The sequence below is a fragment of the Pyrgilauda ruficollis genome, unplaced genomic scaffold (genome assembly GCF_017590135.1).
Source record: "Pyrgilauda ruficollis isolate IOZ18807 unplaced genomic scaffold, ASM1759013v1 scaffold1, whole genome shotgun sequence".
Lineage (NCBI taxonomy): Eukaryota > Metazoa > Chordata > Aves > Passeriformes > Passeridae > Pyrgilauda > Pyrgilauda ruficollis.
The window spans coordinates 18,678,991-18,706,888 of record NW_024508100.1 but is presented as its reverse complement, the minus strand read 5'-3'; the positions used below and the strand labels follow the sequence as shown (position 1 = coordinate 18,706,888).

Genomic DNA, 27,898 nt, shown 5'->3' with positions numbered 1-27,898 from the left:
CAGAGACAGAGATTCCCCCTGCACCCTTTTGCATAGACCAGTCTCTCTGGGGAATGGACTCTGGCATGGTAACTTCCCCATTCCCTTTTGCAAAACACCTGCAAAGCCAGAAGGTAGTCTGAGATACGTTTGGGACATTCAAGGCATGCTGACTGTGTCCCCACTCCTGACAGCAGTTTCCAGTCCTCTAGCTGCTGTCATCCCTCAGAGTCCAAGCTCGCTTTCAGTCTTCCTCACAATATACAACAGGAGAGAAAAACCCTGAAACAGTCACATGGAAGTTAAGCACAGCTATTCCACATTCACATGGACATCACCCACATAACTGTCTGGCTATGAGTTGCCAGTTAATGCCACTTGCAGTGAGTACTGTCCTGTGGATGAAAACAGAGATAAGTTTGCTTTTCCCCAAAACTTCAACAAATCAGACAAAACCTGACTAAAAACAATGACTTCTACCATCTTCACAAACCAAGACAGCTATAATTTATTTCTTGTCTGCTGAAGTTGTCAGAGACTTAGATTTTCATCTACTTGTTGAAGTCAGCTGCAATGAGAGCACGACAGACTGACAGGGAGTTAAGAGAAAGCTTGTATACCATTACATTTCTTTCATTAGGTACCCTGGTAATTTTCCGGTAAGTCACAAAAAGCCTGTCTAGAAAGACAGTATTGCTTTTGGCAGCTTTACAGTGTTCTTCACTGAGCAACAGATAAAAAATTAACTATCAGTGCTTCACTTGCCAAAGTACTTTTTGAAGATACTCTGGAAGTTCTCAGTGACCCAAAAATTTCTGTTCTCTATTTTACAGTGGACTTGGAACCAGTGAGGAGTACAGTTCTGCTGGTGCTATAGTTTGTTTGTCATCAAGAAACTAAATTTGAAGGCAAATTTGGTAGCTTTCTCATTAATGTTCTATAGCCTAATAGAGTTTTACACACTAGTTACAACTTGCTAACCAAGAGCAAGATGCAATACAGACTTCATGGCTTTTAAGATTTGAGGCTGAGGAGACAGATTCCTTTAGGCTGATTTGCACTGATCCACTAGAAGTAAATGAGGACAAGCAAGTATCACAGAACAGTTACGTAGTATAACCAAGTGCTGTCCCTTGACCTGGACAGTTATTACTGGAGCTCACAACCTTCTAAGAAATACATATTTATTAGTCTCATTAGCAAAACATTAGTTAGTTAAGCCTTCCATCTTAAAGATTTACAGTATTTAAATCAGACTACCTCTGCTTACTTGCAGATAAGATTACAATCTAATCTTGAAATACACAGCCCTTGCTTTTCATGCAACACAATTCAACCTTAACATTCAAAGAGCACTGAGAAGTGATTCAGCACACAGCACTTCCCTTCAACACACGGAGGAGAGCGATTTTGTGTGAGAGGCAACCCTTAAATACAAAGAGGGTATGCTCCTTCTGAGTTACACAACAATAACAACTATTTCCCTCCTCCCAAAGCCACTCCTCAGCAAAGACACGCAACTGCAATCAAAATAGATCACATCATTTCCTTTATATTTTTTCACCTTTAAAAGTTAAAGTTCAAGCTGTCTGATTAATGACACCAGTGAGACATATAACAGTATTTACACAAGTAAGTTTCAAATCTATGGTAAGCTACCTAGGGCTGAGTTACAGGATATTAGCTCAACTCTACTGCTGAAAACAGCTTCCAAGTTCCAGTACCTGGAATAATATAAAACATTACCAATAGCTGCAAGTGTCCAGCCACACATCTCCTTTGTAAGTATGGATTCAGTTCTGCACAAGCTTCATCATTCTGGTGTGCAAAGACGGCTTTTATCAACTTCAGTAACAATCATGCATACCCAGGGAAAGAAATTGGTCCATGCAGCTGATTCAGATCAGCAGATTCTCCCAAATGCCTGACAACCTGATTTCCACAGGGCTAAGGGCATTAGGGCATATTTCCAAATTGCTCTTAGAAGTCACCAGCTTTGGCGTGTAAACATTAACAAGATTTTGGAAGACTCTTCCTAAAAACTAGCCATTAGAACTACAGAGGGAAATGTGCAAAAGCACATTTGTGTCTCTCATCCAAAAATTACAAAACACGTCATTGAAACACACCTTTAGGCAAAATTTAGAGGATACCTAACCTTTCCAGAAACTATTAAAGCAGCTGTGTATTGATGGTATTCAGATGGCTAACTCCTGACAGCATTCAGACTTGGAGTTGGTCCAAAACGCCTCATTGTGGCAGAGACATCCACAGGCAGGTGCGGAACACTGTTTGCCAATCTGTGGTTAACAACATTAAATAAAAGGAAACCAAAAAACAAACATAATATTTTTTGTTTCACATAACTCAGCTAAGGACCAGGGGTGGAGTGAGGGAAGCACTTCATAAAACCTGTTTTCTTTAAGCCACATTTCAACCCTCACCATAACAATACCTTGGCACTGAAATGATACTGCAGTGAAATACCACTGTGCGCAATGTCAAAACTCTCAAAAGGAAATCAGCAATGGGACATACTAGCTAAGGTTGTTTTCTACTTTAGTCAAGATTGTATTCAAGACTCAAAACTGTAAGCATTACTTACTCACACAGAAGAATGCCGTTTTCTAACCCAGAACGAAAATCTTTCTCACCAAAACTTCTGCCCGTCACTTGCTGCAAAAGAGTAGAGGGAAAAAAAAGAGTGACATCTATTAGAGAGTGAGCTTCACAAGTGCAATTCATAATATTCAGTTAGAGCATCTGCTGTGTAAGGAACATTTGAGCTTTACATGCCTTGCAAAAGACTAAGCAATGTCCATTTCTCTTTCCCATTTCATGAAGCTATTTAACATATAGGACAAAATATTTGCTCCAGCCAGTGCAATTGCAGTCTGCAATTGCAGACTGTTTTCTAGAAGCAAAAACCAAAAATGATGAAACAAAAACTAGAATGTAATCTGCAGAATATTTTAGAAGTTTTATTTTATAGTGCTTTGACTGTTAAAACTATAGCATTTAAGCAAACTATGTATTTTTATTGCTTTTTTTGCACTACATTAAACATTTTGTATCAGCCTTGAGCTTTAGTCCTTATCATCTTTATAGAATATGCAAAGACAACTGAAAGCAATGGCAAGAGTTACAGCCCTTCAGACACATGCCTCAATACTCCTGGTCGTATTAAAAGATACTTCACATCAGCAATTCAACCATGAATGTTAAGAGAACACAAACTCAGTGGAAGCTTAGGTTCTCCCCAGGTACACTTGGACCAGGAGGTACACTTTGCCTCACAAGATCTTAAGCCATTCTGTGCTGCTTAGGGATGGACCAGCTAGAAACCTTCCAGCAATCCCAATCTCACCTGAGAGTGCTGGATGCTACAAGCATGACTGAACCCCCATTCACCCCCATAAGCATGACTGAACCCCCACTACTGTGTTGACAATGTCTTGCCATTCATCCTCATATCATTCTCAACAGATAATATGTTCAGTTCAAAGTAAAGAATACTTTTTATTACAATCACAAAAGATATAAAAATAGTTACTATGTTTAGAAAGCACTGAACAGAAACAATACAAAGAAAAAAACAGTTTTAATTGTCCTGCAGGAGGTCTTCTCTTTACCCAGACAAAATATTTACCGGATGCTTAAAGAGTTCTCATGGCTTTCATCCAATCTTTCAGCAAGACCCTTGCTCTGGGTGTTGCTTCCACCATAGAGAACAGTGACTTGGGGATATATCTGTCATTATGTCCCTGTTTTCTCCTTGCTGTTATATTCAGATATAAGACCCTTCCCCTCCTAGTTTCCTGTCATAAAGACAGCAATTTATAAAAACTGACAAGTTGCAGCTGTCCCACAGGATTAGCAAATGCATCAGTTTCAGAAATGCTGGTTATAGCTGGGCAGTCTTGGACAGAAAGCAACACTTTTTAAATGGAAATGCATATGCAAAGCCTAAAATCTAATCCTTCACTAAATTATAAACATATTGTTTTGCTCAGTGTGGAGGAAGTTCTCCTGTACTCTGAAAAATGTATCATAACGGCATCAGCGGACAATCATATCTTACACAGATGCATGAAGTAGAAAAATGTGCTCATATCTCTGAAGAAACCACATGTAATTTATAATGACCCTTAACCATTTAAACTATATCTAGTTATAGAAAATCATCTCTAATCTTGATCTGCTGGGACACGGGGAAATCATGACAATAAAATCATTAACATTTGGGATGAATTATAGGTGGAGCATATCAAAACTGCCTTTTGTTTCATCCACAAGTTGTAGTACAGAAAGGAGCCGGAAGAGCTATTTCATAGCAGCCTGACTCCAAGTAGTTTTTTCATCTGTGAAAAAATTAAAGAAAAATTATACTCATCTTATTTCACTCCTCAACACCAAATGTCCCAGATATGAAGATGAGTCTTCTTACGGATTTGTTGAAGACCCTCATTTGTCAGGGAGCAGTACTGAAACTGTTACCACAATTCAGGTAGGACTCTACCTGCCAAAAGCTGTCGCATGATTATCACTGTTATTACTGATGACATAGGAAGGTTTCATACACTACTTCTGTCTGCACAAATAAAATCATGAAATACAGATGCACAGCTGGCACACAAATTCATCCAGTGAGAGGTACAACACACACTGACAGGAGGTGAGGAAAGACAGGAAGGTCCAGGAACAGTGCACGTCTGTTTGAAAAGGAACTGGAAGCAAATGAGGCATAGCAAGGTTTATGCCTGTGCTAGATGATGCAGCTGCAGGGGGAAAACATTAATCACCTACAAGTCTCCTGATTTAGTCAATTAAAATGTAAAAACAGTTCAACAGAGAATGGCTAGAAACTAAAAATAAACACAAAGATGACATTATAAATTACAAAGATAAACCCAGAATGGGACTGAGAGAAGCAAGAAGTTGGATCCACCTTTTCCAGAGGAAACCAGAGCTCAGTTGCTTGGCGTGTGCACACACATACACTTCCCTCTCTGCAGAGGCCACTTTGGGTCATACCCTCATGAAAAACTACTGCAGGCCCACAGGCCAGCCTGGTGCATATTGCTGAGATAACCTCTGCTCAGTACACCCAGAGCAGGAGGAGACAAAGGGACTTCAAGCAAAAGGATTGGCACTCTCATATTTGCACACAAAGAATCTCACATAGCGAAGTGCATACTTTACCCAAGCTCCAGTAAAAATGGAAGTGTGTGCATTAGCCACAATATCACAAAAAAGCTGCACACATCACAGGACTGTGTTCATGTTATTGATATAAGCAGTGGTCTGTTCTTACTAGCTTATCTCCCACCTCAGGAAATAAAATCCTCTAGTTTGCTGGATGAAACTCTGAAAACACTGACAAACAAGAACTAAAGGATAGCATTTGCAGTGCTTCTACTGGGCTTCACTGGAAAAAAGGAAATTGTTCATTTGCAACCAGGTACAGAAAACTGCAAAATGGAAGAACAGATCTTTAGCCCATCAGCTTTCACAGTACAGAGAATTGGTGTTCAGAGCTGCACCTGCACAAAACCAGTCATGAACAGATGCAAGGTACTCTGTATTCTGGAAAAAAAAAAAAGAGCAGTAACATAAAAACCTAAGATGTTAACTGAGAGAACTTTTGAGACCTGGCCTTTCTTTGCAAGGCCAGGCTTCCAGACTGCCACATCTTACATGCTTTGGAAACACAACTCCATCTTCCACCTTGCATTCTTCCCATCTCACTGGTACAGAACAGCACACTTAGGCAGTGCAGGAGGACACAGGATAAATGGAAGAGTTCCCTATCCACTCTGCAATGGCAGCATACTGTAATTATTGTGGTGCCAAAGTTAGAACAAAGTGCTTTAAAGACAAAACACAAACTATATCTTGCTAATGATTAGAATAACCTCCCACTTCTTTAATAAGCTGTATAAAGCTGAGTGGAAAAAAGCTGCATTTCCCTGTCATACTGGAAATTAAAAATAGAGAACAGAAGCAAAACAGTACCATTTATTACTGTGTGCTTCATTTATGTGAGGAGGCTTTGTTTTTATTCATCATCTGGATGATATTTTCTTCTCTGTAAAAAGCTGCAAGTGTCGCAACCAGGGCAATTATTTGAGTGCCGGGTGCATTTCTTAGTTTCCCTGTCACTTAACAACAGAAAATGAACCTAAAATGAGTAATGAAAATTCTTCATGGCAACAACTTCAATACATATTTGCATACAGTAACACTTGGTATATATTGCATTGTTGCTGATTAACTCTTTTGTTCTTTGTAGTTACATATGCTATGAAATTTATATCATCAAGGATGGCTGCCATCCAGCCACTAACCATTGCCATATTGTACAACTTTATTTTCCCAAAGCTTCAGTTTACATTGTTTTCCTTGCATTTTGTATTGCTGCTGAGATGGAGCTTACAAAGCTTCTCGTGTCAAAACAGCTTAGGGGCACGAAAAAGAAAAGGCGACAAATTAGTGAACAGATGCTGGCCCCAGGTGAAGTTTATCTAGGCCAACAAGGTATAAGTAGCTGAATAAACACTTGGTCATCAGGGATAACACACTGAAAACACTTTGTTTCATTTTCTATGTGCACATCTGAAAATACCATGTTATGCAGTGAAAAAAAATTAGAGACACAGCAAAAAGAGGTCTTTGTTTCTCACTATGTGTTTTTGCGAGTTTATGAAGCATGACAGTAAAGAGAAGAAGATTTTGGAAGCATTTCATAAGCTGTTCATTGCTTTGTATGTGAGTATGCTGCCTTTCCATTTTGTGCTACTATTATTTTCCCCTAAATATTTTTTTCTTAAGTGGAAAAATCAGGTCCTGCTACTTAACTAGGAAGATGTAAAAGTAAGGCTTAAACTGTAATAATCAGGTATGTATATAGAAAGCATTGGATTGTACAAACAACAGGGAAAACTAACCACCAAAAGAAGCAAGACAGCTTTTAGGGCATCAGGATTTGGCTCCTCTAGAGTAATGAATTCCTACTTCCCTGTTTCTGAGTTATAATGTGATCTAATAAGATGAATGCACAAGTTAAATTCCATTTTCATATAGCATAAGCAAGGAATTTCTGAACTAAACAAACACTGACCAGTCAAAGCCAGCTTTACCTTTGCAGCCCAGAATTGCACTGCATTGCTGTGACAGTGTGATGGAGCCTGGAGACCCTTCACTGGCTCCTGGTTTGGCCACCTATCAATCATGCAATGTCTCTGTCTGCAAAAGTGGACACAACACATCATCTAGGCATGATTTCCCTCTCTCTTATGTCACAGAGGCATTTAAATTGCTAAAATCATAGCAATGCAAACCAGTCCCAAATAGTTCCTTTATTACAAATACTAGGAAGCTAGTTGATTTAGTTCAGAGAAACTTGAATATTGCATGAATGGAGTTTTGCAGGGGCAACAATCACTGGTCTAACATACCTGTCTTCCAGTAAAGCTGAATGATGACAAGCACACTGCTCAAAGCCTTTCAAGGCTTTAGAGTATAGAGTAATTTACTACTGAAATCAGTAAAAGAGCAAACAAATATCTCTAGCGTGTTATTCTACTCTCAGGGACAAAACCAGCACAAGCTCAGAATGACTAATGTGGCCAGCAATGAATCACCTGAAATTCTGTGATACAGAACTTGAAAATTTAAAGAATATATGGGAGAATGAGGGAAGATTTCACACTTGGGTAGCAAGATTAATCTGCAAAGAAAGCACTTAACATTATTTTTAGGTCTTCCACTTCCTGGTCACTTAAGTTTAACTGCAATTTGCAAAGTTAACTACCTGTACTGCAGTCCCTTTTGCTCTTTTCCTCTGACTATTCATTCTCATATTATTCTTTGATGAGACAAAAATATGGCTTGCTCTTTTAATACTTCATATAAACTTAATTTTTTTCTAGCAGCAATAGAATAAAATAGCATATTCTCCCCTATTTGTTTTAAATTTCCTTCTGCCACACTGTTGATCACGTCAGCTGACATTTTTGTGTCAACATATAGCATGGAAGAACCATATCCACTGGTACAAACACACTTCCCTTTGGTGGGCCCAATTCTAAGTCCTCACTAAAGGAATAATTTATTTACTTAGGGCTGCTAGTCACTGCCTTTTGTTTTCCATGGAGGGAATAGCAACTGAAAAAACCACAACAGCTGGTATTTTTTTCTGATCCTTTGCATAGATTAATGAGGACATGAGTCTGTGAATGGACACTTGTATTTAAAGTGTAGACTAAACTGGCTCAGTTAGTACTTTGTTTAGGAGACACGACAAAAAAAATACTGAAATAGTATATACCACCAGCAGCAGCAGCTATTACCCTACCTAAGGCTTTAAAGCTAAGTCTGGGAAGATTTTGTCTTTGCTAAGTCCTGCCCACCACAACAGCTTTCCACACTGAAATTCTGCATTGCTAACAGTAGTATTAAACATGCAGGGTTGCCATACGTTGCTTGGATTTATGATCTTGCAGAGCCGTGCGCATTTCTGCCAGGACATCTGGTAGTATAATCCCGTTTGGCTGGCAAGCTGCTAGGGAGTGTTAAAATTTAATGATAGAGTAAAATCAGCTTCCTTTTCATCTCTCCTCCCTAATGCTGTTTCTATACATTTCCAGGTGCATTGCCAGATATTGCAGCCTTCCCTTTGGGGTGAGGTGGGGCAGAAAACATTTCAGTCAAGGTTGAACATTTTGTGAAGAGAGAAAAGAGCAAGAAGGGAACTTAAAAACTACTTCTGTCAGATTTCTCTTGGCTGCAGTGCATGCCCTGAAAGCTTCACCTAGCATCAGGTCATCTGTTACATCTAATTTGTATTTGACAGTCAGTAGATTGGCATTGCATTGTTTTTTATGGGTAACCAGACTCTTATCTCCTGTGTTACCGAAATTAGGTACTAGACGACAGACATGACAGACCACCCTAGGGTGTTTTTAATCAATTGTTCAATTTAGGGTTCTTTTTATTGCTAAAAATAAAAAAAAAAAAAATTTAAAAATGTAATCCCCTATAGGAATCCATCATCCCTTTCTTAGTTTTAATGGGAATTAAAGAAGGGGAGAATTGTAGGTTTTTGACACAGACTTACCAGTAAAATATTCATTCTACTTGAGTGGGGAGAAGGAAGATGAAGCACTATTTCAGGAAAATAACTTGTATTTGGTGGAAAGTACATCTTACCATAACAATACATTCTTTAGCTGTTTGCTGTTTTCTGTAAAAACAACACTCCATGCAGATGGTCAGAAGAGCACATATGATGTGAAGTCTACAGGTACAAGAGACCAGAAGACAAGCATGCACATCCTCAGTCCAAGGCCCTCATTTAATCTAGTCCTGTCTGTCTGGAGAGTCTGGCCTTACTCTCTACACTGCCTGGAGAAAGCTCCCTGCTCAGCTGTCCCCTTAACTACTGCAGAACCTACCCCACTTCGGGGTGCACCAGTACACAATGGCAGCTCCTGCACCTTTGAAGTGAAGCAGATGCCTTGCAATTACTATCACGAACACCCTTTCCCAAGGTCTTACTTTCTTACCAATCCAGGCTAAATAAGCAGTCTGCTCACTGACAAATGAAAGATTAATTAAAGTTATCATGAATTTGCTTTTTGTATGATTCCCTGGGGCTTTCCATGGACAGACAAGCATTCACACTGCCTTTTATTGTACCTCCTCAATTACATACAGAAAGAAAGGTGTATACAGGGAACTAGTCTCAAATGCAGAAACTGTTGATTCAGCTCTTATTTTTTTCCTAAGTAATTCTTCTTCAAGCTGGAATCAGTACTGATGGAGGAGTAGCTCTCCCACCAACAGCCTATTTGCCTCACATTTCATCACCTAGTCAAAGATGTTTTTTAGCAAAGGATGGGAGAAATTTTTTCCTTTGTCTCAGGTTGATTACATTAGCAACTTTCCAGCAGAACAGGAAATTTGGTTTCTGGCCATGTGTAAAAGAGCAAAGAATTAAAACAGACTTTTTTTTATCCTTTGACTCTTTTTTCTAGGTCTAGAAAAGGTTTCGCATGCTCTTGAAAAACTGCTCCTCCAAGATTTATGCTATGCTCTATCATCTCTATGTTGAAACTGAAGCATCTGTTAATAAAACCCTCTATTTTCTCTCCTCCAGCTTTAGAAAGTTTAGGCAGTCCTGAATCAGAAGTGTTTAAAGCTCTGTCATTTACAGCTGCAGAGGCAGAGCAAAACACGACGCAGGCAGCAGACTCCTCGTTGAACTCAACATCTTGTCTCACCCTCAGAGCAATGAAGAGATCAACAGCTCTGTAGGAGATGAGAGGATCACTGCAGTATCTAGATTTGCTAATCCCCACTTTACACTGCTTTAACCTATTTTACATTAATCGCTGCATTTATATTTTACAAGACCACTGCAGTACTTCTTGGACAAGCAGTTTTTGACACCAGTGTGTTGCTTTCTCCCAGGAATTTGCATCTTGGCAGACAACTTTAAAACTGCACACATTTAAAACTGCACAGAGACAGGAATACAAACATATGAGATGCTCTAAGTTAGAGGGGCCCAGCACTAGAAGCACTTCAGCCTGTCATTAACCACTGTCAGAGAGACTACCAAAGCTCAGCACTGTTACTGAGATTTTGCAATGAAAAATGTCCGGTAGGAGACACCAGCTTCCCTTTCTGAAAAATTAAGTGTTCGCTTGAGCAAAACATTGATAAATTTAACCATCCATTTAAAAATTATACTCAGTGTCTGAGGTCTCAGTGAAGCCTCTGAAATGCCAATGATGAGCATCAGTAGGCACCAGTCTACCCTGAAGCTTTTAAATTTAATACCATCCAGTTGTTTCAAGGCAAGTCCACATGTAAAGTGTCCCATTTACATTCTGTGCAATTTAAATATATATATCTATATATATATAAAAGTATAGCTCAGCAAGGCATTTAAGACTTGATTTTCCAGACAGTAACTCTGGAAGCCCAGAGCAAGCAAAGCAGGAAACTGTCCATGGGGAATAGAGACGTGTCATACAAACACTGCTGAAAGGTGTAATTCTATCTGCTATCAATACAACTCTGCAAAACTTTGCTCCTTTCAAGTAAAAGGGAAAGAGGTAAACCACAAGTCTTTTGAGAACAATATCTGAGCTTCTTGGATGTTTCTTCTGGACTCTGGGTCCACCCTTGGCACATTCTCCAGCAGGAACAGGGCTGCATGCCATAGTTTTGCAGTCACTTGCAAACAAACTGCAGAACTACCAGCAGGTAGCTCTAAACAGGAAAAACAGTGCATTTCAAAAATCACAGACTGAAAAAAAAAATGATCCAATTTCCTGCAGAAAGGAGGTTAACCTTAATTCACTCATATACTTTTGAGAGCTTTATTAATAACTCTTTGGAAGAAGATCTACTTTTTCTCTGCCTCTCTAGAGACAGAGTTAAGGAAAAGCATTCCCACTCTGAATGCTTTTCCAGCTAAGCCAATTTTTAAACAACATTTGGCTACCAAGCATGAATAAAACTAGACTCACAAGAATTTAGGAGGGCACAGAGTCAGGACAGCTGATCCCAATACATCCAAGGGCTATCCCATACCATATGGATCATGTGCAGCAACAGAAGCAGAGGGAAGGTTGGTGGGGAAGCTGCTGCTGGGAGACTGAGTAGGCACTGGCAGGTTGTTGGTGATAAATAGTTTTTTATTGCAAAACTTGCCTTTTTGGGGTTTTATTTATCACTCTTTGTTATCTTCCCATTCATTGCAATGTAGGGTTATTTTATTTCTATTATTAAACTATTCTTATCTCAGCCCATTAATTGTCTGACTTTTACCTTTCAAATTCTCTTCCCCTGATCTTCCTGGAGGGGAGGAGTGAGTGAGCGGCTGTGGGATTGCCAGCTGGTATTAAAACACAACATAGCCACAAAAAGAATGGTGCCATAAGTGAATAAAACCGCCAGACACTAAATAGGAAGGTATGGTGAAACAGAACAACTATTTCTCTCTAAATTATGACATTACATGCAGAAGGAAATCCCAATGCAGCCTCTACTGGGAAAAACTGGTTTTCTGTTCTCCCCAACTCTTCTCCATGGCTCCTTTGACCCAGATCCTGAAGCATAGGCAATAGCCCTGCAAAAGGGAATACTGACTGCCATTAATGCTCTAGACAAGAGAAACACTACAGACTGTCTAGAATCAGCTAATGTCTTAGAGCACATGGACATGAGATATTGGTAGATTTGACTGCCTATAAATGGACAAGGAAGTACTTCTGCAATATTTGAAACCACAGCTTACTCTTGAAAAGATACTTCCAAGAGCTGTCAGCATCTTAAGCAGAACTAAGAACCTCCATTTATTTCTCTGTCCTCCTCCTCCTTCTCCCAAAAATTACAGTTTTCCCCAATTAAAGAATGTTTAGACCTATCTTTCAACAGATTGCTCCTACAGGAGCTAGGGATCTTGCAGTGCATAACGAGTACTAGACTGAAAGCCATTTTTCATTCATCTGATTTAGCTGGAATAGGGCAGCTAACAAATATCAGTAACCAGTAAGAGTTTTCTGCTAAATGGAATTCCTAAATCAATACTGTTGTCCCCTGCAATGACAAACATGCCGTTCACAGATCCCGAGCATCAAATCAAGACCTATTTACAAGGCTGCCCCTGAGACAAAACCCAGCAATGTTACACAGGGTAAGTTGTTGCTCTTTTCTCCCCTGCTGCTGCAGATATAGGGAGCCTTTGTTTGGAGGACACAGAAAGCAGAGGGAGAAAGGGAGGAGGATTGATGATGCATACAACAATAATAAACACTGCTCTTTTCTATTACTGGAGCACCTGCTGCCTCCATCAGTTCAGGCTCATCCATTATGCAACACACCAGCCCTGACAGCTCCAGAAGCACCAGCGCTGAAGACATGTTAGACCTGACCAGGAAGCAAGACACAGAACGAGCACCTCTTATGATCAGATCAGTGAGCTGCACTGGTGCTCATTCTCTGCCCTGTTTATTGTTGGGTGAAACAAATACTAGGAACAATTAGGTTAAGCATCTTTTTCAAATATACTCAGAGCAATAAAAGAAATTTGCCTTCTATAAATTGTAACAATTTAGCCTTGTAGAAAATAAATTCCTGAAGAGGAAAAAAACCCTGACAATTATTTTAACTACTGTTACTTTTATTTTTACTCATAGTGGATATCATGTAAGGTCTAAAATGGATTGAAAGGAATGCAATTATTTCACTATAATGCTTTAATACTAGAATAGGAGACTATTAAAAATATGCTTAACATTTCCAATCTAAACAATAAGAACTGCAAGTTTCAAAACATTTGCTACATTTCTACAATTCCAAGAAATCTTTTCAGTCAGCCACTTTCCTGACAGAATTAGACCTGTCCCAAGGACATTTTCACTCTTTCTTACCAATCCAGAGTATCCCACTCATGTCAAGAGGGCAACTCAAATGCTACATTAAACATGAAACACTAGCAGGAATCAACATTGAAAAGAATATTTAAATATCATCAAGAGTTGGATTGCAAAGCACTTTTAAGAATTAGTTAATTTACAGTTTTCAGGTGTCAAAATGAGAGGAAGTTCTTTATCAGCACATTGGCTTTCCATGTACCTCCTTACACTCATGTACAGTCAGCAACCTCCTCCTAATTTGAAATTTCAAAAATCCATAGATCTTGAAACTTATCATTAATTAATGATGTGAATATATAAAAAGGTAAATATTTTCTTTAAGTTACTTTCCTAAATAGGTTGTTTTCAAATTTCACATATTATTCAAAAATATTATATTAAAGGCAAATAAATATCATCAACATTCTCTGTTCCTTTCTAAAACCATATAGTACTGACAATGTTATGTAGCATTCATCAGTAATATTGTATGTGCAACCATGGACAAATACTGTTGTCATACAAATAGGAAAATGAACCAGAACTGTCAGAACAAGAATACCTGCCTAATCTACAAGGAAAATTATACACAAAGAAGGGAGAAAAAAATCAAACAAACCCTACAATTTATTTAAATAATCCAGATATTCTGTGTATCAACCACAACAGTCTTTTGAGAAGGCATTCACTTACAGAAATTGTCTTTCTCTCCTGTTGTTTTTTAATGTGACAACATATCTGCATGACAGCAGGAGCTTTGTTGTTGAGTTCACATGCTCAAATGGTTTTTCAATCCTGTCTGCCTGCAAGTGCACCAAAGCCGTATTAAAACCTGAGATAACCCCTGTGATGTTTTAAAAGGGAAAGCTCAGGAAGAACTCAAAGCTTCTTTCTCTGGCTAAAATTAAAAGTGTCTCTTGCAATCAGCTGACTTTATTAGGTGCAAATTCTAAACTTCTCATGCTAAATATTGCCCAGCTTAGTCTGGAAGAAGCAGTCACCTACAGCAAGCTACCAGGAACAGCTGTTTGATAACAACCTGTCATCTGGAATTAAGGGCAAGTGTTTAAGACTTCCCATGAGAGGGGGGAAAAAGAAAAGGAAAAACACAAAAAAGAAATTAACACAGGTTTATTTGCTATGAAAGCACCATTGACACCTCCCTGATATTTGGACAGTTTCACCTTAGCAGTCAATGCAGTTTCTGAAAGTTTGCTTATTTTTCACTCCCTGACTAGGGGCTCAGCAGAATATGAAAATGTTTATATGGAGTTGGAGAGGCTGCTGGAAACTCAGTGTTATTTTGCCAAGACTGATCTGCTGAGACATTTGTGACCACCACATGATTTAACTATGCCAGTTAATCTGTTTTAAAGCTAATTTGTCTTCTGGTATCAAGCGCACCGTTGCTGGTTTTGTAGATGATGAGAGGCACCAGGTATCTGTGTATGAGCTGTCTCATTTTAGCTAAAACGGTAATATCAACACACTCTCCCACCATCTGTTTTTGCCATACCCTGCAAAGTTGGCCGAATAATTTTAAGTCCAGTACTTTTGTCGTGTTTTGCATACTCTGCACGCTGACTCCACAATTTAAAAAACTGTTAAGAAAATTTCTCCCAATTAGCTTGAAATGATGCTTGTTTATACTACCTTCTACCTACTACCATTCTCTACCTTTCAAAACACCACTGATTTTTACCACTCAGCAATAAAGGATATTTTATGTTAAAACAAAGAAAGTTAATTTTTCTGCTGCCTCAACACTTCGTGGATGAGAGGCAAGGGAGCAGAGGGAAGAGAAGGGCAACCAGTGCTCGATGCCTTAATTGCATAGCATTGCATCTCATAACTTTTGTGCATTTCACTTTCAGATGAAGTCTGATGAATTTCTCTGGTTTCTTAAAGTTTTGACTTGGGCAAAAATAAGAGAAGACCCATGAGGATAAAAATTAAGTTGCAGACAGAAAGTACTTTATGCATTAGGAGCTACACATTAAGTCTGTTTGATGCAAGTTAACTCCTACAGAAAAGCACAGCTGCTGTCTCCAAGAGTTAGAAATCCCACATTCATACAAACTCTAGCAGCATAAGAAGAGGCCTCACATCAGTTATTCGAGTGATTTCATTTTTATCTTGATGAGCTGACACCACATAATGCAAAAGCATTTGCATTCATACAAAATTATCAAGTTAAATAAACTCTGTCTCAAGAGCTGATTGTCTCTTATTGCCTGCCTGAAGAATCATTATATAATGGAACAAAATCGGATGTCTACTAATATGAAAAAAACAGATCCAACATCATAAAAAATAACACTATTTTTGTATGTTTCACATCCAAACCACAAGCCAGCAAGTATCCGAATTTTTTCCAAGACTAATAAAAGTTAAATTACTTTGTGGTCTTTGGTTACTGGGTTAAAACCAGATATAATGCTTTAAAACTTTGTCTTTACGTAGCAGGGTTTACAATTTAAACCAGACAGCAAATTCAAATGAACATTGAGACATCTGAAGCCAGGTTTTGAACACTGTTCGGCACCCCTCTACCTAGGTCTGAACAAAAGCACATTCTATGATTCAGTTATGCCATTTTGTCCCACTCCCTCTCCAGCTTAATTCCATTCAACAAGGCCCATTTTGGCCACTTATTAGAACAACTGAAGCAGGATTCTCTAGAGACAAGCATCAGATGAAATGATCTGGTTTTTTCTCATTTTAGTGGTTTTCTTTTGTGCTTCAGATAGTAGGGGAAGATGGAATGACCCTGTAAAATCAAACAGGCAAATTAAATAACAAATATACTCTCCCTTGCGACATCATCAACAGACAGTGACGTCTTTTGCAGACATTGTATGTAGAAGCAGGCCACTACATCTAGATGCACAAACCTGCCATTTGTGTCTTCTATAACACTTTGCAAGATAACCTTTGCAAAGCTGTGCAGAGGTGCTTACTAAGACAAAAGGCAAGGTCCAGACTTGTGCAGGGAAAGTCAGTGACCCACATGATCACACAGCACCCATTACCCTTGTGATTTCTTCTTATGAAATAAACTGCATGTGTATAATGAGAAAAAAAAAATCTCCAGAAAACAGAAAGACCAGAAATCCAAACTGATGCATTTAGACGAGCTGTAACAACACTGTGTGGAGGAGATAAAACCAAAACTGAAAATACAAAGCTTGTTTCAATCTATTCCTAATGCTAACTCATGATCCCTTTACCAACATTGCCATGACCCTCTTCAAACAGCTCTGGTTTGCTTTGTCACTCATGTACCTTTTTCAATCATTTCACTCCTGCTATTACAGTCACAAATGCATTCCTTCTAGTTATCCCATTTTCTACGCTAAGAATGGAAAAGAAGTATTTCCACTCAGGAGAGAAAGCCAATGTCTAGGTAAATATCCCTCGAGCTTCCATTCTTGTTACTTGTTCATTTTGAGTTAGGCATGTGGTATTTGATCCCAACGTAATAACAACTATCCCAGCTTCTATTAAGATTAGTGAAAACTTAGCTATTCAGTTCTCAATAGGGAGCTAACTGTGCCTGGGTCAGTTCAGCTATTTGCAGACCATTTCTGTATCAGGGTTGGAGAAGGTGCTACCTCTGCAGCTAATAACTCCCACGCAGGGCAAGAAGGTTGAGACTTGCTGCTTCTTTCAAATGCCCTAAAATAAACAAACTCCTTTGTTCCTTCCCCTTGTAGTAACAGAAGTGACCAGATGGGAAAAGTGAAACAAAGGTTTTCCTGATTATATCCATTTTATTATAAACAGCTGTTTTTCTCAGTCATTGTTAGATCTTGCACAATTTCTTGGGGAAAAGTGAAACAAAGGTTTTCCTGATTATATCCATTTTATTATAAACAGCTGTTTTTCTCAAAGTCGTTGTTAGATCTTGCACAATTTCTTTATGGTCTTATGCACAAATGTCTATCAACAATCATTTTTATATCTATGCATATAAAAGGCTTTTAAGTCTTCATATTGCTGATTTGCATTCATTCATCAGCTAAATACAATTAACAATTTAGCAGACAAGATGATCTCTACAGCTAACACATTTAACAGGTTTTATCAGTTTGCAAATTCACAGAGCAGCCTCCCAGGGACCAACACTTACATGTCTCACAATCAAAACAAACAACATCTGCAGTCCTCAGAAGATAGTTAGTAAACAAAACAAGGTGTGTGCTGACTGCAGAATTAGAATAAACAAATACCACTAAAATATTTTTTCCCATACTTTAGAAGTCAGAACTATTTCCACATTCTCAGGAACGAAACACAACCTGAATCTTTGCTCAAAGTCACCTTAATGCTGGGAGATCATCTCCTAAAAAAGGATTCTGAACCAGTACCTTTCAGAATTTTAAAAACCCTGCATTTTGACATAATCACCAAACAAGATATTAATGAGGCTGTCTGCAATTAGCTCGGAAAAAAGAAACATCAGCAATAAACCTGCCAGATCTTAGGCTGACTGCAACCCCAGAGAGTAGGAGAGAGCTGAGAAATATTGGCAGAGCCTCCCAGCATAAAGACTGAGGGTGTGAGAAAGGAGAGGAAGTGGAAAGCAAAAGGGTGATGGTTTGCCAGCCCCTTCCAAGATTTTTGTCTGCAGAGTATCTGTACATGTTAGCGAAGCCCCGAGGTTACACTGCTGACAAACAAAGTGTGACTAAACAGACCCTGATGTACCACAGCGGGCAGCTGACTCGAATCACAAACTTCAGTCTCACCAGTATCAGGGGTTACCACATTTAAGCTGTGTTAAGCAAATTAAGAATGTTTAATTCTATTTTTATATTCACTAAATCATTAAAAGCCAAGCAGCAAATTTACAAAGTCTGAAGAACTGGTTTTGAACATTCAACATAACCTGTACTGAAGATTTTTGAAGGAAGCTGCAAAATAAAAACAAACTTAAATTTTAAAAATGTGTTTGGAAACATTTCAGCTGCTTTTCTTTCTAGTATTTCACATATAACTACTTGTGGTTTAGCTAGGAATTTTTTAATATTCATTTGATTCAATGAACAGATGCCAAAGCTTCATCTCAAAATTCTCTGTAAGAGTTTAATTTATTTTTTAAAAGGAGGTAATAGGTTTTAAATATCTAACTCTTCTTCAGAAAAAAAGCCCAGAAACAAAACTCAGCCAAAGGTCAGGCTTGTTAAACACATATATCTATGTAATTCAGATCAAAACACTGCTTCCTGCAATTAAAACATATGCCCCATTTCCCACTGGGCTCAAAATTCAGTCCTTTTGCTATTGAGACAGAGGGCAAAAATGAACTATTTTCTACAACAAAAAGTTTAGAAACATCCAGCTGTGCAACTTTTGAGCTACACAGAGCCACACCAAATATACGCGTGCCCTGGAGAGGTCATCCTCCATGTTACTCATATGACCAAGGGATGAGATAAAAAACAGTTTTCTGATCCAGAAGTCAGGAAATGCAATTCCCAATTACACTCTTAGCCCAAACCCACATTCCAGCAGCTCCCTCAGCCACTGCTGGACCAGCCCAGCACCACCCAGAGCACTGCTGGAGGCCTTGCTGAGCCCCTGCCATGCCAACTCCCACCCCCATCAGCTCCTGCCAGTGCTCCCCTTCCCAATGCCACCCCAAATGCTGAAAGGAACTTCGCAGCCACTCCCAGCCTGACTGTGACATTGTTAAGGAATCCTAGAGAAAAGTGGAACTCAGCAGAAGGAGGGCAAACATTACAGCCAGAACAAAGTTCCCCTGGAGTTATGGTGCCTAAGACACAGGTATCCAGGTCCAGTTTGCACCTCAGCCACAAGCTGCTTGATTAGACAAAAATCCACACATTTCTACAGCATTTCACAAACCCAGCTTCTTGGCCAGGATTTTCAATCTCTCTTTGCATCTTTGTGGATATTTTTTTTTTAATATATTTGAGATTAGCTATTTAATCAGCATATTGTTTAACAAAACAATGCACCTCTCATCAGTTTTTAAAATCTAATTCTTTTTCTGGACCAGTCTCTCATGTAGTACAGTTACTTTGGACAAACCAGGCCACCCAATTTGCAGGTATAAGCACTCACATATTAGAGATGGAGGCAGTCTTGACAACAAAAAATCTGTTCAAATCTGTGAGACTACTCAGGACACACAAAGAAAGGAATGTAGGAACGCTGGACTAATAGTTCTAATAAAAACAAATGCTAAATCTCCTCAAATGTGTTTTTACTTAAAAATAAGCCACTTCTGAAAATTGAGTATTTATTTGAAAGTTCCCTAAAACTACAGAAACAAATAGAAAGCTTTCTCTACAGTTAAAAGTTAAAATTTCTTCCCTTACTTGGAATACAGTGATTATTTTGTTTTAAGAAATTAGTCTATTATTCAAAACAAACAACTCTCCATTCCTGAGGCTTTTGCTAGTTGTGCAGCTAAAAAACAGGAATCCAAAGAGCATGAAATACATTTCATGTACCAATTTGCATTTGCCAGCTCAGTTACTCTCTCTGGAGATGATCTTGCCTCTACTTCTCAAATCAGAGACACCAGTAACCAGCTTTTTCCCCCTCACATTTTTCTTCCTCTCTCCTCTCAGAACAATTCTCACCTTCTGCAATACCACTTTTCAGTCTTTCAGAAAACTGTATAGAATTCAATTCAGTAGATTCTTAGATCAAGTCACAGCTGATTACAGCATCTTATTTATCCTAGTGCGTCTGTGACACAAAATGCAGTAAGCTGGAAACAGAAGATGTAATGGCAATCTGCGCATTACCTTTTGAAGTAAATGCTGTTCCAGGGAGTTAAAAGGAACATTAATGTAAGTGTTTGCTCTTGCACTATCATGGCAATATTGCTTTATCTTGCATTATTCCCAGATGGCCACTTGTGTCATTTAGAGGCTCTACTGGAAAAAATCCCTTATGTTTGGAAAGGCCCTTTCCAAACATAATTTCCAATTTCTGTCTCAAAGTTGAATCAAACATTTCAAATTGAAAATATTTGAAGTTTGTTTAAAATCAAATTCAAAAATATTCAAATATTTTTACATTAGCCATTGCCAAGAACACCCCTTAACAGTGGTGGTCATTCTTCCCTTAGTAAATCCAAAGAAAAGCCCTCTAAAAATAATAATTCTAAATATAAAGAAATAAGTTAAACAATTTTTTCTGTAATTCTGCTCTAAGCTTCTGTACTCTCAGGGAACTAGTTCTGACATATACTGACTATTTGTTCTATCAACCTAAAAACCTCACACAAGCAGTTATACTGATGCAGAATAACCTGAAATCATGCTACTCTGTCTTAGAAGGAGACCACAGGAGGATGCACAGCAAGCACAGACCACTGAAGCCCATGAGTCCTTGCCTGTTCAATGGAAACCAATAAATAGCCTCTTTCTGTAGCAGCATTAGATATGGATTTATTACTGACTGTATTAAGAATTGGCTTCTATTCTAATCAAAAATTTCACACTGAACTAAATGAGCTTTTTTTTATAAAAAATTACTGTTATGCAATAAATTATTTAGCCTGCTATATGCGTGAATTAAAAACTAGCAGCCGTCTAAACCTAGTGTTAGACGCAAAGACGGCTAGCAGCAAAATGCCAAGGCCACTAAGCCACCGGATCAAAACTCACACATTACAACTATAGCAAGAAAAAACGCCCCCAAACCTACTTGAGCTTTGAAATGCTACAAATGCATAAGTGATAGAGCAGAGTGCATCATCTATGGAAGTCCATTTGCATAACATAGGACTTAACAGGTTTAAAAAAAAAAAACAAAAAACAACTAACCACCCAACGCCAAGTAGCAAAAAACCCCCAAACAGTATGCTATGAAAATTTAGGAGGTGCAGAGGACTAGCACACCCTTGAATTTCATCAAGGTACCCGAAAATCATGCTGCTTTCACTAGTAAAGAGGCCACATGCCTGATGCTGAGTGTGCCTCGTGCTGCCTTTGCAGCGCCTGGCTCGGGCCAGTTACCAACAGGGAAACAGCGGAGCTCCAAAATGTGGTGACCACAGACACACCAGGACTGTTCATAACTTACTGATGGTCAATTGCTGGTCAATGAAGAAAAGCAGCCTTGAGAGCCTGGAAGAGACTGCTTAAAGCAGACAGCAAGACAAGGAACAGTAAAAGGCACTTGATCCGGCCTAGGAAGGAAACATCATCCACACCACACAGTACACAGGCCAGGGCCTGTAGGCAAAAGGACAAGACCCGTCTCCAGGCTCCACATCTAATGAAAGGACAGGATCTCCAGAGCAAGTGGGAGACACGTAAAGGAGTTGTCATGGCAGTGCTGGAGCTGTGCACCAGCTCCTGCTTTCCCACCAGCCGCAAGGAGCTGCCTCTGCACCTGCACGCCCAGAGAGGCTCCCCCGCCCCGTCTCCAGCCAGCCCTGCCACGGCCATCCAGAGCCACACACAGGAGTGTGGGGCGTGTTCCCCCAAAAACTCTGGACTGGAGTTAAATTGAGTTTAAAACCTACTTGTTCAGGAATGTTGTCTAAAATGGTCCTTCTGAAAGCAGATTTTAAAAACTGAGGTACATACAAGTTGCTGTTCCTTTCTGCCTGTCCCTTATGCACCTTTAGAAGTGGAGTTTAGCTAGTCTGTGTTTCCAACGGGAGTCATAAAAACCTTGTGCTGCAAACTCTGGTGGTAAGGGAGAACAGTTCTTACAGATGAATATACTCAGCCAGTTTAACTGCAAGAGACAAACAAAAATACTGAGGAAAAAAAAAGAAAAGAAAAAAAAAAGGCTGAGTTGCTCTTTTTGTATCTCATGCAATTCTTATTTCTCCCTCAATTTTTTTGATGACCAATGAACTCTGCAAAAAAGTTCTGGTGGCTACTCTACCCCTCAATTCAAGGCCATAACTGGCAATTTACTAGAGCAATTATAGTTAGCTTTGGGAGATATGAAGTATTTACCATGTATATCAGAAGGACTTGCTATTTGTCCCAGGGAAATAATAGTAAAAGAGCAGAATTGTTCCATGCAGTACAAGTGAGCATGAAAGAATATCTGTTTAGCAGTCAAATACACCAGAGATCCATGTTTTTCATATGACAACCTTGGTCCAAAGTAGATTATTTAAAAAACCCCAACAACATAACAAACAAACCTATGCACTTTTCTCTTTTACTCACCTTTCAGCAAATGTTTGCTAATACATTCTGTTTATTCCATGTCAGACAAAATCAAAGCACATAAAGAAAAAAAATCTACTTTTTCATTTCCTACATTCATGAAAATCTTACTATTTTTTTATCCAAATAGATAACTAATTCCTCTGCCTTGAATATAAAATAATTTATACTCATTCAAGAGTTCTCAGTCCTATTCTCTCCATCTTAAACAATGCATTTAAAATTTTTATTTAATTTTTTCCTTACCAATATTGTTTCACTTAGTTATGATACCCTAAATATTACCTGAATCCAAACCAGCATTTACTTCACTTCCATTCATTTAGTGCTAACTTCCCGAAATTCATGAAGGTGGCTGTCTGATAAAACAGACAGGGCTCCTTAACAGAGGCTCATCTGCAGACCATGGAAGTTACAGAGAATTTTCCAATGCCAAGCCAAAAAGAAATATCTTTTCATCCTATTGTCAAACTATCAGGTTAGACTGCATATTTTGCAAACAATTTTACACAATTAATATGTCACCAGCATGCTTTTGTTCTATTACTTGAGAGGCAGTACAAAAGATTTTTCAATTTCAAATTGTCCAGCAGTATCTCAGCCTGGCTAGGCACATCCCAGATTCTCCAAAGTGTTTTATTTAGAAGGCAGTGTTGTAAAATGTACTCTGGCACCTTCAACCTACTTTTCACACTACAGAGCAACACTAAAAGGATTAGAGGATTTTACCAGGATGCAGAGATGTTTACCTAGGAATCAGGAGCAGCAGTATAAAAAGACTAAAGCTGTGCTCTGTGCGTCTGTGTGTGTGTTTTCATCCTTCTGAGCCTCCTTATTTATGAAATTAATCATCCCTAATAGCAACTTACTAGCGAATGCAAGCTGCTCTTGACAACATGGGAAGGACTAGTGTCTTGATCTCAAGAATCTCTGAAACGCCACACTAAGTGGATGCCCTTTTAGTAATGACTAACTCTTCCCTTCGCCAAACAGACTGTGGGTGGAGGGTGGAATGTGTTGCTCTTTTCTTCTGCATTCAGGCAGTTCTGCTGGAGGAATGCTGAAGAAATACCAAGCTTCTCATCACGCTCTCAGTTACATCGTTCTCTCAGGCAAAGTCAATTGTCTACGCCTGCTTTAGCTTGCAAAATAAACACTAAACATATCTCAGGTAAGGATGTCATCTAAAACTAGTAGTCTCAGTAAAATAATGGAATTGATTCTGAGTATTATCAGCTTCATTTTGTATCACATGTTTACACTACCACTCTGTTGATGCATATAAAGGACAAGGTATACTTCCTGTAAAAAATCTGCCATTTGTCATGTATCACCAACTACTTCATTCAGTTTTCCCCAATTAGCAGTGTTATTCTCCATCCAATTAAAAGAACAGGGTATGTTTCATTTATGGACCATTCTAGCTCACCAAACAAAAATTTTTTGTGATCAGTGAGAAGATTTATAAAGAATGCCTAAAGCATATTATTTTGCATTATGTGTGAAATTCCAGATCATTAACCTCTTAAGAAGCAAGTTTTCCAGACAGCTTCCCTGAACCGAGCTTCACACAGGTCTTTCTTACCCGCACTAAAAGTAAATTGGATCATCACCTCAGGAAGCAGCCTGCCTACTAGGGAAACAAGTTGTCAACCACACATATGAACATCAGCCTATTAATAGACAAAACCACAGTTGCAAGGCAATAAATACTGTTCTTTACAATTCATGCTGATTACAAGTAAACATAAAAGACAAAGACAACTTCACCTCCCAATAATTCAAAAGCCAGTTCACTGGCTGTTGAAAAGTCTTGCTGTATGAAGAGTCAGGAAATGAAGGGGTTGGTATCCACAAGCAAGATAAACTGAAAAGCAAATGCCCTTGAAACATAATTTCAGAAAAAAATGGAAATTATATTTAGAATTGGAATAAGTGGTATGTAATCAATTTTTTACATATAAATGAAGTCTTTAATAGCAGTATATTTTCAATTATATTTCAGGGATGGCCTATTTCTGGTTTCCCATTACAATTCATGTTAATAATGCTCCAATGAGCCTGGGGCCGAGACAGCACCTCTTCCTACATGGAATACATTACACTGTAATAATTATACATACACTCATTCTGTGAGTTCTGTTTTTTTCTCTTTTTTTTTCATTTTTTATCAAAAGATTCCCAAGGCAGGGCTAACTGCTAGCTCACCCAGAGAAATTGTTTCTACTCTTAACTCATTCAGTCTCCTGTTTTTGGAGAGCTACATGATCGTTAAACAATGAGGAGCATTTGGAACCAGAAGAGTTTTAAGTCAAAGGACAACATTAATACAGCAATAGGCACAATTGTAGATGCAGTCATTGATATATGTTTAAAATATATGTTGAGTTTTTTATCCTCTCTAGTCTTTCATAATGAGGTCTCTTCACAAAAACTATCCCAGTGCTGACAGCAGCCAAGATTTTGGCCACATCCATATACAGCAAGTCTCCTCTCACAACTACTGTAGACCCATGAATTTGTGCAGTGCTGTGTGCCTATGCACTCTGAACTGCAACACACTGATTTTTGCTGGTAGTATCTCAAGTCTGAAATTCAGAAGTGAACGAAAATACAATTGTGCTTTAGGTTGTGAAGCACAGTCAACTCCACTGCAGAGGAATGTCTAACAGGTTAGATAAGAATAGAACCAATACAAGGCAAGCAGTTATTTTTCTCCTATCTGAACTCACATAACTGCTCAGGGGTACTGAAATATAATAAAAAAGACAAGGATAAAAACTCAAAGCAATAAATTAACAAAGCTGTTTTCAGCAACATGTTTGGACACTATGCAATAATCCTGGAGTGAATACACACACCAAATAAAGATCAATACTGACCAGCTACCCTAGCTCTGTGCATCTTATACATTGAAAGAAAAAAAGACTGCTAAAAAAAAGAGAGCGTATGATTATGTAGGTAAAGACCACAATTTATGCTGCATCTTAGAAGTAAGACCAGAGAGGTAGACTAAACACTAACACCAGCTTTTAAGTCCTTACCTTCAAATTCACTCCATTTTTTTTACTACTGCAATGCAAGTTATGTAGAAATATTAAATATAAATTTAGAGACTTCTCATGAATGTAACACCCCTATTAGAATGTTCATTAGAAGTTAATATTGGTAGATATTGTTTGAACCATGGCAGAATTTGCACACAGAAATCTGAACTATTCAATAAGCCCTAACAACTGCAAGAAATTCAATAAGCCCTAAAACGTGCAAGCTAAATTAGGCAAATAGCTAATTCTTTATAAATCCTTTGAGAGCAACTCCTACATACAAACACATAGCCTCCCAAATTATTTCTGTATGAAGTGCTTGTAATTCTAAGAAAAAATGTCTGAAATAAGCACACATTTCCTAGAGTTGCTCTGAAATGCCAAGTGGACAGCCCATGTCTAGAACAGGTAGTTTAGATATTTTGAAAAGTAAATATGAGCTACCAAAGAAGTCCTCAATTCTGCAGCAGTTTTGCTTCATGAAGGACAAAAGTGTTCCTTGAAAGATGATGTGCAAACACAGGCTGAATTGCCAGATCCTAGACATCTATGTTAGAACAGGTGGTTCAGACAAATTCTGCTGCAAGCAGCTCTAAAAGTTGATTTTAGGCTTTAGGTAAAAGAAATCGTGTGCGCAAATAATGAACCTCAAACACTTTACTAGTCACAAAAACAAAGTTGTGCTTCAGGCAAACGGCAGTAGAACAGCTGACGAAGCTGGACATACCTTCAATGCATTTTATGTCCCATTTTGGAACAAACAAAAATCAGTATATGACATCACTGTGGATGAGTTGTATATGAAATCACTAACTAATCAGTTGTGGATCAGTTTACACATGAAAGTGTGAAATCACTTTTATGTTTTATCAAAATAGGTTACAGTAGGCACCACATTCCCTCTGATTCCACATTTTGGTGGTTATTCACAGTAGAGAGGAATGGAGAATCACAACCTCTTTTTAAATGAAGAGGATTGAATAGACCAAAAAGTTCCTGACCAAGCAAGCCAATGCAGTTGGACAATTGAAAGTCTGTTGCAAAGCTCTACAATCTACTCACACAAGGACTCTTGGCCTCATCTCTCAGATTCTGAAGCTGACGTCTGTCAGCTGAATGCTCTGAATGCTCTGCTCTGCTGTTTGAAGACAGCTAAGAAAACCTTGCATCTTTCACTAGTTCGTTCTTTTGCACTAGTCATCATCCAACACGTGCAGCAGCTGGATAAACAGAGGTTTGCACTGAACAGAAAGATTTCTTTTGATTTGCAATGGAAACCATTACCGGCCATCACAGCTCACCTGATATGGAAGCAATAATAGTTTTAAATGTCAGGCATCAAAGGAGTCTAAGCACGGAATCGAGCCTGATCTGGCATTTATGCCTCTTAAGACACATTTTCAACAGATAAATACCTCCCACTTTTGCACATGTAAGACTTCTCATACCTGTGTTGCAGTCCTGACTAAAACAGGATCCAAAAAAATACTAGCCCTAAACCAAGAGTTAGGGAGAAGTATTTTGTTTTGTTTGGGTTTTTTCATGAGGAAGCAATAATCCTCCTTAAAGGAATGCATTCTCTTCCCATTTCCTTTTTTCTGGAATTTTATTACATACCTAATGGACATCTATGGGCAACTGACATCTTCAACCACCTCATTCTCAATTAAAGGCTTAAAGGCTGCTTGTGGACAGGAGCCAGAGAAACCATGTTCTGGTCTTTATGGTCTTTCTTGTCATCCCTTTCTGCCTCACAAAATAGGTGTCCCTAACAGAACCAAGATGTGTGAAGTAGCTGTGAACTTATACAAGCCCAGCTAATGACAACTACATAAAGTCAATGACAGCAGTGAGTCAAGGTGGCTTTCTGTGTAGCATGGTGCAATCAATCAGATGCATTTTGTACATCTTCCTCTGCATTTAAACAAAACAATTTTATAAATCGTACCAAACAACCAAAATGAGCTCAGCAAAACATACTAGGTCCTACTACTGTGTATAAGGACTAAAATGTAATGCAAGGCCACTGCAAAGCAAAGGACTGAGGACACCTGCAAGATGTACAGTGAAGCAAAAAGCAAAATTCAAAGCACTAGCATGACACATGTAAAGGAAGCTGGGTGGCTGCCAGCAGTGATAAGGGAAGAAGAGCAAGCATGGGATCTCAGATGAACCAGTGTTAATTATACTTGTCTGTGGCTGGATGGTTACTGAGGTATCAGCCAGGAAGCCCACAAAGTCCCTGACAGAAAGCTACATAGCCATA

At 38.7% G+C, this 27,898-nt stretch overlaps 1 protein-coding gene across 5 annotated transcripts in view; it reads right to left on the bottom strand.

The window, feature by feature from the left end:
* The window catches only part of LIMCH1 (LIM and calponin homology domains 1), a 175,253-nt gene that overhangs the window by 108,496 nt on the left and 38,859 nt on the right, over positions 1-27,898 (bottom strand). For all 5 annotated transcript variants that reach the window (XM_041462275.1, XM_041470573.1, XM_041478898.1 and 2 more), the window contains exon 2: positions 2,585-2,655. In XM_041462275.1, coding sequence (XP_041318209.1) covers positions 2,585-2,655 — 71 coding nt within the window. The remainder of the gene's footprint in view (positions 1-2,584; positions 2,656-27,898) is intronic.